The 13269-nt window shown below is 39.2% G+C and overlaps 1 protein-coding gene across 21 annotated transcripts in view; it reads right to left on the bottom strand.

Moving 5' to 3' along the window:
• Positions 1-13269, bottom strand: part of ICA1 (islet cell autoantigen 1) — a 150464-nt gene that overhangs the window by 130765 nt on the left and 6430 nt on the right. The window contains exon 2 of one of the 21 annotated variants that reach the window (XM_063637074.1): positions 3715-3789. The exons of the other annotated variants lie outside the window; for them this stretch is intronic. Coding sequence (XP_063493144.1) covers positions 3715-3763 — 49 coding nt within the window. The 5' untranslated portion in view covers positions 3764-3789. The remainder of the gene's footprint in view (positions 1-3714; positions 3790-13269) is intronic. 21 annotated transcript variants of the gene reach the window in all.

The raw sequence follows: 13269 nt of genomic DNA, 5'->3' as shown, positions 1-13269 counted from the left end.
TAGAATCTCTGAGAATGATTCTGGGAATCTAGTTTTATAATAGGCTTTGCAATTGATTCTTAAGCACATTAAAATATGAGAATCACAGGTAAATGGCACACAGGGAAAATACTTTCAGAAATTGGTCTTTCTTGAACAAACTACTGGATTATAGGTACAGGAGCAAAGGAATCATAAGTGGTCAAAATAAGGTCAGCTCTGCAGGGTACATCTGAACGCCTCATGAGAAGGCAGCTGGAGCCAGTGCTAACATCTCTTTTTATATATGTTCTAACTCTATATACCAGAGACAATTAATAAACATCTTAAGATTTCCTGACATAATCTGTCTTGTTTTGCTCTATCACTTTCCAAATCCACAGCATTAAAATTGCTACTTTAAAAATCATTATAATTGTTATCCATTCATTTCAGTTCAACAGTTTGGTTTATCAGACATAAACTGAGCATCAAATGAGTATGTGCCAGTCACTCTTCCTCGCCTCAAATATAGATCAGCTCAGTCCAATAGAAATATACTATGAGCACATTCCAAGATGACCGAATAGGAATAGCTCCAGTCTGCAGCTCCCAGCGTGACTGACGCAGAAGATGGGTGATTTCTGCATTTCCAGCTGAGGTACCTGGTTCATCTCATTGCCTAAAGGTGCAGTTTCCAAGAACTTATCAATGACATTAAGTGAGGTCTTAATGTATCTCTCTGAGATCCTGTATTCAATTTTGGCTTTTATTCAGTTAGGAAAAGAGGAAGTCAAATTGTCCCTGTTTGCAGATGACATGATTGTATATTTAGAAAACCCCATTGTCTCAGCCCCAAATCTCCTTAAGCAGACAAGCAACTTCAGCAAAGTCTCAGGATACAAAATCAATGTGCAAAAATCACAAGCATTCCTATACACCAATAACAGACAAACAGAGAGCCAAATCATGAGTGAACTCCCATTCACAATTGCTACAAAGAGAATAAAATACCCAGGAATCCAACTTACAAGGGATGTGAAGGACCTCTTCAAGGAGAACTACAAACCACTGCTCAACGAAATAAAAGAGGACACAAACAAATGTAAGAAGATTCCATGCTCATGGACAGGAAGAATCAATATCGTGAAAATGGCCATACTGCCCAAGGCAATTTATAGATTCAATGCCATCCCCATCAAGCTACCAATGACTTTCTTCACAGAATTAGAAAAAACTACTTTAAAGTTCATATGGAACCAAAAAAGACCCCACATCGCCACGTCAATCCTAAGCAAAAAGAACAAAGCTGGTGGCATCATGCTACCTGACTTCAAACTATACTACAAGGCTACAGTAACCAAAACAGCATGGTACTGATACCAAAACAGATATATAGACCAATGGAACAGAACACAGAACTCAGAAATACACCACACATCTACAGCTATCTGATCTTTGACAAATCTGACAAAAACAAGAAATGGGGAAAGGATTCCCTACTTAATAAATGGTGCTGGGAAAACTGGCTAGCCATATATAGAAAGCTGAAACTGGATCCCTTCCTTACACCTTACACAAACATTAATTCAAGATGGATTAAAGACTTACATGTTAGACCTAAAACCATAAAAACCCTAGAAGAAAACCTAGGCAATACCATTCAGGACATAGGCATGGGCAAGGACTTCATGACTAAAACACCAAAAGCAATGGCAACAAAAGCCAAAATAGACAAATGGGATCTAATTAAACTAAACAGCTTCTGCACAGCAAAAGAAACTACCATCAGAGTGAACAGGCAATCTACACAATGGGAGAAAACTTTTGCAATCTACCCATCTGACAAAGGGCTAATATCCAGAATCGAGAACATAAACAAATTTACAAGAAAAAAGCAAACAACCCCATCAAAAAGTGGGCAAAGGATATGAACAGACACTTCTCAAAAGAAGACATTTATGCAGCCAACAGACACATGAAAAAATGCTCATCATCATTGGTCATCAGAGAAACGCAAATCAAAACTTCAATGAGATACCATCTCACACCTGTTAGAACGGTGATCATTAAAAAGTCAGGAAACAACAGATGGTGAAGAGGATGTGGAGAAACAGGAATGCTTTTACACTGTTGGTGGAAGTGTAAACTAGTTCAACCATTGTGGAAGACAGTGTGACGATTCCTCAAGGATCTACAACTAGAAATACCATTTGACCCAGCGATTCCATTACTAGGTATATACCCAAAGGATTATAAATCATGCTACTATAAAGACACATGCACACATATGTTTATAGAGGCACTATTCACAATAGCAAAAACTTGGAACCAACACAAATGTCCATCAATGATAGAGTGGATTAAGAAAATGTGGCACATACACACCATGGAATACTATGCAGCCATAAAAAAGGATGAGTTCATGTCCTTTGCAAGGACATGGATGAAGCTGGAAACCATCATTCTGAGCAAACTATCACAAGGACAGAAAACCAAACACCACATGTTCTCACTCACAGGTGGGAATTGAACAATGAGAACACTTGATCACTGGGTAGAAACATCACACACTGGGGCCTGTTGTGGGGTGGGGGGCGGGGGCAGGGATAACATTGGGAGAAATACCTAATGTAAATGATGGGTTGATGGGTACAGCGGGCCAGCATGGCACATGTATACTTATATAATGAGCCTGCCTGCACGTTGTGCTCATGTACCCTAGAACTTAAAGTATAAAAATAATTTAAAAAGAAATATACTATGAGTTTAAATGTTCTAATAGCCATGTTAAAAATTTAAAAAGTGAAATTAATGTTTATATATTTTAACCCAATATATCTAAATTGCTATTTCAACATATAACCAATATAAAAATGAGTTACACATTTTGCACTAATATTTTCATACCAAGTTTAAAATATAGTATCTTATACTTTCAGCAAATCTCAATTCACACTAGCCATATTAAGTACTCAAGAGCCACACGGGGTTAGTGGATACCATATTGAACAGTACAAGTTTAGCAGTAAAGACAGATATATAATTTCCAGAATCAGGAGAGCCTTGACATTTGCAAGGGACATATAACAATGTCCCCTTAATGAATCTCCAAATTTGTAAATTCTGCTGTAAAAATATTTTCCCTGTAAAATGGAATAAAGTCTATGATTAGCTAATACTTCATGATTCTGCAATGGAAGCTATTTCTCCACTTCTGCCACAAGGCACTTATGAAACAAGCCCAGAATGAATGGTGTCACATCTCCAGCTTTTTAATGACACAGAAAAGATGTCCTAAAGATCTGCTTGTGGTCATCTTACCTTGGGAGATAAGCAAAGAAGGGCAAGTAAGAAGATGCTTATGGACGGTGAGTGCCAAGATATTGTCATAGTCAGCACAACTTGATCGCATGAATGTTTGTGTTTCACAGTTAAACTGTTTCCTCAAAGAAGACAAAGCAGTTGCACCAATAATTAAGATCTGCTCAAAGAAGCAGAGGCCCAAGGATTAACAGATCAATGGAAAGCAAGTTTCTGATTTTGATATAACAACCCGGGAAGTGTGGGAATGAGTTGGTGAGGAGTAGGCTCTGTGTCTAAGGCAGAAATAAAGGGGAAGGAAAGGCATCTTTCTGCTCAGAGGTGGAACTGCTGCTGAGGTCAGCACCTTCTTCTTAGGTGACACTAAGGCTACCAATCTAATCCCTTTAGACTTTCCTAGACTGCACCTTCATGGGGTTACAATATACTCACCTCGTGGTCCAAAGCCAGGCATTAAAACCATAGTTGTTCTCAGCCACATCCATTTGACTGAGAAACCACCTTGCTCTGTGGGAAGAATTGAGAGAACAGGGGGGAAGGATACTTTGTTCAGGTTTTATGTTGGGATCCTGTGCTCCTATGCAATAACTATGCTCATTTTTCCTTTCTTTTTATTTTTTGAGACAGAGTCTCACTCTGTCACCCAGGCTGGAGTGCAGTGGCACGATCTTGGCTCACCACAACCTCTGCCTCCTGGGTTCAAGCGATTCTCCTGCCTCAGCCTCCCGAGTAGCTGGAACTACAGGCGTGTGCCACAACGCCTGGCTAAGTTTTTGTATTTTTAGTAGAGATGGGGTTTCACCGTGTTAGCCAGGATGGTCTCAGTCTCCTGACCTCATGATCCACCCGCTTTGGCCTCCCAAAGTGTTGGGATTACACGCGTGAGCCACCGTGCCCGGCCTTTCCTTTTTATATATGCTTGCTGTGCTGGGTCCTCAATTTTATTCCCCCATGTAGATGGGTAAAAGATTACAGCAATTGTCCCACTTGTCATTACTTGCTAGAGCCGTTTAAAAACCATTTTAGGCTGGATGTGATGCCTCATGCCTGTAATCCCAGCACTGTGGGAGGCCAAGGCAAGTGCATTGCTTGAGCCCAGGAGTTTGAGACCAGCCTTGTGAACACGGTGAACTCTGTCTCTACAAAAAAATAATAAGAAGAAGAAATTAGCTAGACACAGTGGCACACGCCTGTAGTCCCAACTACTCAGGAGGCTGACATGGGAGGATCAATCGAGCCCGGGAGGTCAAGGCTGCAGAGAGCCATGACGGAGCTACTGCACTCCAGCCTGGGTGACAGAGTGAGATTCTGTATCAAAAAAGAGAAAAGAAAAAAACAAAACAAGCCATTTTGAACTGGACAGCTTGGCCATGAATAAGATATGCATAGTAGTTTTTTCCTAACACCCAAAGGTACACAGAATGCTAAAACAAGCCAGGTTTTAAGTACAGAGTTTGTCCATTGCCACAAAGTGGACAGGAGTCAGTTTTTCCCTAGCTGCCTTGAACCCAGATACCAGATTCTTCTTCTTGGAAATATAATCTAGGAAGGCATTTTCATTCCATATAAGCTGCCTTCAGCTGCAATGAACGCTTGTTCTGACCCAGAACTTTTTTTCTATGCATTTCTTCAAGGCAGTGAAGTTAGCTGATGGCACTTCTGATTACTTTTGAATTATGCAAAGAATCTAAAATTCTTGAGCCAATCCTTGTTGAGAGTAAAGCTAAGATCAGTAGTCATTCCACTGTATTGGTATTCTCTACCCACAAAATTTGACCAGTTTTCAATATCTTGTTCTTTCATACACTAAAGCATACCAGGCAGTAACTTGGTAAAACTCAAATGTAGTTAACTTTTCTTCAGAGAAGCAGAAATGTGTGCCTCCTAATCAGTTTATTAGGTCAACTATTTCTTTTTAATATGGAACTGGCTTCCTCTTGAATCATGTTTCCTAAGCACGTCATTTTACCTACACAAAGATTCATGTCTCCAATTAATTAACTTTACAACTTTAGTGGTAGAATTTTTCTCTTCCATTCAGTGGGTAGCTTTTCTGTTGGTTGGAGTACCAGCTGAAACTGAGTCCAGAATCGCTTTTTCTTGTGTCTGTACTGAGCAGATGGTGGGATCTCTTGAGTTGCATATCTGAGCCAATGCCAAATTTGTCATTTTCCTCTTTAGTTTATTCAACATTTCTATTTTCTAGATAAAAATTGTCATTACCTTAGAGCTCTTCAGTTCTTTGGGAAGTAGGGGGCCATTTTTTCCCCCATAAGAAATAACGCTTTTTTCAGACCAGGAAGTGGCTCACGCTTAGAATTCCAGCACTTTGAGAGGCAAGCAGGGTAGATTGCTTGAGCTCAGAAGTTCAAGACCAGCCTGGGCAAGACGATGAAACCCTATCTCTACCAAAAATACAAAAAAGTAGCTGGGCGTGGTGGCGCACACTTGTGGTCCCAGCTATTCAGGAGGCTGAGGTGGGAGGATCACTTGAGCGAGGGAGGTGGAAGTTGCATTGAGCTGAGATCGTGCCACTGCACTCCAGCCTGGGCGACAGAGTAAGATGCCCACCACTCCCTCAACCTCTCAAAAGAAATGAAAATACACATACTTTTCAGAACAGAACAGAGTCTTGCAATGATGTGGGTGCAAAGTGGTACATTAGAAACATCCCATAGTGAAATCACTCATTCCTAAACACCAGCTTCATAGCACCACATGCGATAGAATCTAAGGTACAAATCTGTTCACATTCTATCATTACTGTGTTAGAGTCACTACCTTGTCAACTGTCAGTCATTTTTCTTTCTTCATGGAATATAAATGGTAAGACCTCCTGACCAATAGATTTTTTTACATTTGTAAAATGCAGAGTAATTCTTTAAAATCAAACGTCAGTAAAATTATAAATCACTATGTGCCACAGACTTTTGTGGCTATTTGTATATAACTGAAAAAAAGAATCTGCCATCAGAAGATGCTACATGCTGCCTGTGATGGGGCCCAAATGCCATGGCAGAGGAAAGGGCCAGGGTTTGAGGGGCACAGAATAGAGGCACAATGCTGGCTTCCCACACAGCCTCTGGGCTGTCTCTAAGTCATTGCTGGAGAGGCAAAGGCTGGAAGTGTGGTGGGGAGGGAAGCGGTATTATTCTAGGCAGAGGAAATGCAGTGAACAAATTCTTCCACAGCAGAACTGCCAGTGGTGTGTGTAACTAACCGTAAGCAGTTGTGCGTTATATGTTAAAGACATGCAACAGGGGAAACAGAGGGACCAGCCTCTGAAGCACCATGTGCCACCTTCAGCATTTAGATATACTCTAGCCACTGGAGGGTGGACATTCAATGCTGTTTATTTCACACTCGGTGGGCACCATGTTCTGTCCTGCCTTTGTTAGGGAGTTAGTTTTTGGACTATCCATCCCAAATATTGGAAGCTGGTGACATGTCTCTCAGATTTAGCTTCCAATTGCATGGTACTAATTTACGTAACTTCTTCCTCATTCCATTTTCCTGTTATTTCAGAGATCAGTTTCATCTGGAAATATGACCAGTTTCAATATTTTGTTCTTCCATACACTAAAACTTACACATCATGCAATAATTTTACAAAACTCAATTGTAGCGAACTTTTCTTCAGAGAAGTGGAAATGTGTGTCTCCTACTCAGTTTATTAGACTATTTCTTTTCAAATGATCTGAAGTGATGCAGGTATTTGGGTTTATTTCTCTGGTGTGTAACTTCAGAAAAAACAGAAGTCATACAATTTAGAGCCTAGAAAGAGATGAGGAAGAACTGAATAAAACCCCTTCCTTCTGAAATGGGACTCGTGATCCAGGGAGGAACAGGGCCTGAGAGCACAAAGCCGATCGTCTTCAGAGCCAGGGCTCCCACATGGGGTCCTACACTTGCCTGATGAACAGGGGAAATACTGATTTGTCAGAGGTTTTAGCTACTAAGGTAAAAAAATAATTGGATGTCTGTGAATTTCTTTTGGGCAAAGTATGTTTTCATCATTTTCCCTAGATGTTTGTCTCTAGTCACTTCCTCTTATGTCAATAATGATTTTTACAATTTCTTATGGAGAGAAGTGTATTTGAGTATAAATATTAAAACAGTTTCAGTAGAAGCAGTAAAAAAACTGGAACAATTCCTCCAGGCATAATTAACCATATTAATTATTATTTTTAAAATCTTGATTCATCAAATCCCGTCCTCAAGTGGTTGAGAAATGGGCACTCCCATGGAGGATGGGAAGTTGAATTAGCCTTCCATCTTTTCAAAAGCTAAGTATTAATTAAAGTAACATGATTTTGATGAGTTTTTATGGGCGTTTTTCCTACCTCTCAGTTACCATACAGCTTGTCCTTTCGGATTTTGATGTGGACACGATTACCTGAGCATTCCACACAACTGCACACAAGGCTGCAGTGAGCTCTGATCCCCTCACTGCACTCCAGCCTGGGTGACTGAGTGACTACACAACTTTAAATGCATCCTGTTTCCAGTTTTGTGCCTCCTGCAATGATTTTTGATATTTCATAAATTCACAAGTAAATGTGAAATGGGATCATGTTTTAATTTTGTGAGTCAGCAAATATTACCAAGAGGAAAACAGAATTGTGATCTTATTCAAGGTAGCTAAAAGGTGAGTTTTTATTTTAACACTACAGATGCAAGCCACTGTTAAAATCTGTATTTTCTGTTAATGAACTAAAGTCTTAGGATATTTTCTTTTATTAAAGAAATTTTTTTTTTGAGACAGGATCTTGCTCAGTTGCCCAGGCTGGAGTGCAATTGTGACATTACAGCTCACTGTAGCCTTGACCTCCTTGGCTCAAGTGATCCCCCCCACCTCAGCCTCTTCAGTAGCTGGGACTACAGGCACTCACCAATACGCCCAGCCAATTTTTTTATTTTTAGTAAAATACCAGCCAAGGCTAGTCTCAAACTCCTGAGCTCAAGCGATCCACCAGCTTTGGACTCCCAAAGTGCCAGGATTACAAGCATGAGCCACTGTGCCCAGCCAGATATTTTTAAATGATTGTTTTATTTACGTTTCAAAAGAACTCAGGTGTTATATACAATGATTAAGTTTAATGACTCCCTAAAACTATTAAAATCACATTCCTAAAGTACGTATTTTGAAGGTTTGCCAATATGCTCCTTGATATAAATAAAAGCTGGTAAATCCATGACTATGTCACACACTTAGTCATCACTTCAGCGATCTGGCTTCACTTTGCTCATCTGTAAAACAGTAGACTAGGCGAGTGACCATCTAGGATGCCCCCAGTCACAAAAATAATAAAACTAATTTAAATTATTTTCAGAGACATTTATATCTAAGATAAAGCTTAGAGATAATGAACACAACATCCTTTTCAATGATTAAAAAATTGGGGTTCTAAAAATAGAGATGACTTGTCCAAGATCTGGTTAAAGGTCAAGTTCACATAGAGGAATGCTGGGAATAAAACATTCATCAGCCAATTAACAATTTGGTGCTCTCCTCTGTCTCTTCATCTATTCCAAGAGATGTTTCTGAAAGGAAAATATCAAATATAACAGAAACCAAAATAAAATTGCCAAGCTACTTTCTAAAATGTCATCATCTTCAGCATTAATATTATTGTAAAATTTTTAAATATTACATCCATGTTAAACAAATTAAAAACAAACCGGAAAACTCAAACTGCTCACAAAAGGTGTGGTCTAGGTCTTGCTCCTCTTTCTTCTGCTTAAAGCCCTCCTTTCAAAGGATAATCAATGGTGAATTTTGTGCTACACCAAAAATCATGGCAGTAATAACAAAGAGGTAGGTATTTGCAAACAACGAATCTAAATGAAATCTAGAAAGATAAAAATATATAATGTAAAACAACACTAGAAACAGAACAAATGGGTTGCCTCTGCTAAAGAAAAACGTAATTTTAAAAGTTTGCAGTATAAATTATATTCACCTTTGATTTTATTTAGTTTGGTTTATATAACTTTCAAATATCAAATCAAATTTCACATACAGATTTTACTCTGTATTTATAGTGGCGTTTTCTCTAAAAGCTTAACTTCAAAAGGTGAAGAATGAAGGAACACCCTAATCAGACAAAAGTCTCGATCAAGTTCTGTAAAGGAATACTACACCCTTCGATGTCAGCAAAGAACATTATTAAATGATAGGTCTAAATGTTATCCTTATATTTTACTGGGATCAAATTATAAAACTTGGAAGGCTCTTACAAATATTACTTTAATTGCACCAACTTAAATTTTCTTTTTATGGAAGAATAACCTCAGATAAATTAACTTTATCATCTAAGACTATGCAGTCCAATATAGCAGACACTAGCCACATGTAATATGAGCACTTGAGATATGGCTGGTATGAATTCAGATGTGCTCTAAATGTAAAATTCACACTGGATTTTGAAGACTTAGTGACAAAAAATTAAAATGTCTCATTAATAAATCTATATAGTTATAACAATTATTTCATGTTGATATATTGTATATATCTAAATTTTATATAACTACATTTATATATTACATATTTATATATGTATATTATATATTCTGCTTTATATTTAATTATATTTTTTGCTTATTTATATATTACTTTTTAATATTTTATGTTGGAACAATATTTTGAATATTTTGGGTTAGATCAAATAAATTATCAATTTAATTTAAGCTGTTTCTTTTTAGTTTTCGTTTGTTTTGAGACAGGGTCTTACCGTGTTGCCCAGGCTGGTCTTGAACTCCTAGGCTCAAACAATCCTCCCACCTCAGCCTCCTGAGTAGCTGGAATTATAAGCATGGCACACACCACAGCCCCTACCTTATTTCTTTTTAGTTTTTAAGCTAAAAATATTTTACTACTAGAATGTTTTAAATTATATATGAGGCTGCTGTTATATTTTTGTTGGAGAGCCTCAGTCTAAGGCATCAAACAAATCAAAAAAGAGCTAGAAATTAATTCCATAACTTAGGTCACCAATATTCTGTACTAGTTACAAATACCCTTAAACAGTTACTTCTGCCCAGAATCTCGGACATTCTGTCAGAGATGTCATTACGAAAATAAAATCATATATATCTTCTTTTGAAATAAGCTACAAAATGATTGTACTCCATATTTTTACAAGTTTAAAAAGGTCCAAATCTGTGTGCACAACGTACTATTTGTTTCAAATCGGATTTATGTGAATAGTAAGTGAAGTGGTGGGCTACTATAAGACCATCAGAAGTAAAAATATAAGGACAATATGATGTAATACATACAATATGTATCCACAAATGTAAAATGTATACATATATTTCTAAATCAGAAATATATATAGCTGACCCTTAAAGAAAATGGGTTTGGACTGCATGGGTCCACCTATACACCAATTTTTTTCAACCAAAGGCAAATAGAAAATATATCTTCTATATTTTTTATAATCATATTTTTATATTTAATTATATTTTTTGCTTATAATTAAATATAAAGAGAGAAACCTGGCATGAGAAACCTGTGTATATGGAGAGTCAACTTTTCATATACATACATGGGTTCTGCAGGGCTCTGCAGGACTTGAGTATGTGTGGATTTTGGTAGCTGAGGGTGGTCCTAGAACCAATCCCCTGTGTATATGGAGGGATGACTTTAATTCCCATGTACATAGAAAGGTATCAATGGTTAATAACAGTATGAAGGAAGAACAAGAGTATGAATGTGGGGACTATAATTACATGGAATTGCACATAAGCATAATGTCAGCCATCAGAATAATTAGGGAGATGCTAATGTTTATAAGGTTCTCTTAAGATTAAGACATAATTTGAAGCCTCCAAAAGGTGTGATCAAGCAATTTGTTATGACTCCACAGAACCTCCTGGCTAACAGTGAGGAGAGAATTTACAGATCATTTAGTCCACCCTCCTCTTTTCATTGAAGGAACTGAGGGAAATTTGGGGAAATTTCCCAAGTCACAGAGTAAACCTTGTCTCATTAGTCTTAAATGACTGAAATATGCAGACATCAATATGTGGTTTATAAAATGTGTATGCTGTGCACGGGTCCTGTAAACAAACCACCACAGCTCCTTTCCCTGGAAATGGCACATATTCCAGAACTTTCCTTGGTTAAGCTGTGGCAGGTAAATCATGTTTGAGTTTGGGCTGGCTTAGGAGCAGGGAATGCAGGCAGTCCAGGCGGTGGAAGGGAGGAGGTAAAAAGGATCTCAGAGGTCAGCAGCAAAGGGAAGCAGGCAGCAGAAGAAAGCACTATATGTTCATATACACCCAACTAACAGCACCATGCTTGCCTCTGCTGGGTCATCCAGTTGGTGTTATTTGAGAACTAATAAAGATCCCTTTTTCAGGTTCTCTCTACTTTCTCAGGAAATAAACAGCAGCAAAGCCCAGAGCTTATAAAGCGCAAGACTGGTTATTTTGATGGGGGTCAGGAAAGACAGGGATATTGGGCATGTACCCTCTAGGGCAGACCCAGGTAGAAAACCCAGAAAGTTGCATGAAGGCACTGAGCTCCAGGTTAGGAGTGCAGAGAAGAGAGAAACAGGAAGCAGAAAGTGGGGAGTGGCTTAGCACAAACACAACACAATGTTTACATACTTCACAATGATGCCAAAGCTGCATATGGCAACACTGAGTCAACAGCATTAGGCACCAGGACACTTAGCTCCTGGCCTTCAGGGAGCAGTGGGTGGAAGAAAACCCTGCAGGGTGGTGATAGGCAGTCTCCCTCTTCATGCACTCCCGGGGAACCATGGCCTTGGCACTGCGCTGGGCACCTTCTGTCACAGTTTCCACTCTCTGTGCACCCCTGCTCACTTCTTTGGAGCTATCCAGAACCATGACCACAACCTGCTGTTCGCTTCCTTCTACCTAGGAAGGACAGCTCCTACACTCTTACCCCTGCCCACCTTAGTCCATCTATTGTCTCTTCTCTTTCACGTTAATCAACCTCCCTTGGCTTCTACCCTCAGGCCTCATTTTTCAACCTCTTTCTCAGTTCCCATCCTCTTCCTTCTCTTCACAGTCAAGAGTTCTAAGCCCATGCTCTCTGGTTCCCTTCTCCACCAGCCCAGAGAATATCTTTCACTATGGGCCCCACTCAAGTCCTCATTTCTCGTGACCTTTGACCATGTTATCTTCCTTTCTTGAAATGCTCCTCTTCCTCTACTTTTCAGGAAACATTCTCCACACTTTTCTATCTTTTCAATTTTCTTTGCTGGCTTCTTTTCCTCTGTACCTGCATCTCAAATATCAGTACCTGTAACGTTCCAAGCTTGGAACTTTACTTGCTCTCATTAGGTGATTTCTCATTAGGTGAGGCCACTTCCATGGCTTCCACTGCCAGCTGTATGCCAACAACTTCCAAAATCACACACCTCTCCAGGGCACCAGATCCACATTTCCACCTCCAGATGGTAATCTTCACCTGGATTGTTCCACAGGCACTCCAAATTTAGTACATCTAAAACTAAACTCCTCTTTCCATCTGCACTCCCAAATTATTCTTCTTCCTGTGGTCCCTATGTTAATTATCAGCACTAAATCTACTGAATGGCCTAAGTTGAAAACCTCACTTCTTTCTCTTTTTTTTTTTTTTTTTTTTGACAGGGTCTTGCTCTGTTGCCCAGGCTGGAGGGCAGTGGCACAATCATGCCTCACTGCAGCCTTGACCTGCTGGGCTCAAGCGATCCTGTTACTTACCCTACCAAGTAGCTGGGACTGCAGGTACATACCACCATACCCAACTAACTTTTTAAATTTTTGGTAGAGATGAGATCTCACTATATTGCCCAGGCTGGTCTCAAACACTTGAGTTCAAGCAATCTTCTTGTCTTGGCCTCCCAAAGTGCTAGGATTACAGACATGAGCCACCACACCCAGCCTCTTTCATCTTTTGCAGCCAGTCTCCACTTTCTCTCCATTCTACCTCTTAAAAAGCGATTGAATGCATCTTATCTTTTCTATCTT

This window comes from Symphalangus syndactylus, chromosome 3 (assembly GCF_028878055.3).
Source record: "Symphalangus syndactylus isolate Jambi chromosome 3, NHGRI_mSymSyn1-v2.1_pri, whole genome shotgun sequence".
NCBI classification, from domain to species: domain Eukaryota; kingdom Metazoa; phylum Chordata; class Mammalia; order Primates; family Hylobatidae; genus Symphalangus; species Symphalangus syndactylus.
The sequence above is the reverse complement of the archived record's forward strand: the minus strand, read 5'-3'. Positions and strand labels throughout refer to the sequence as shown.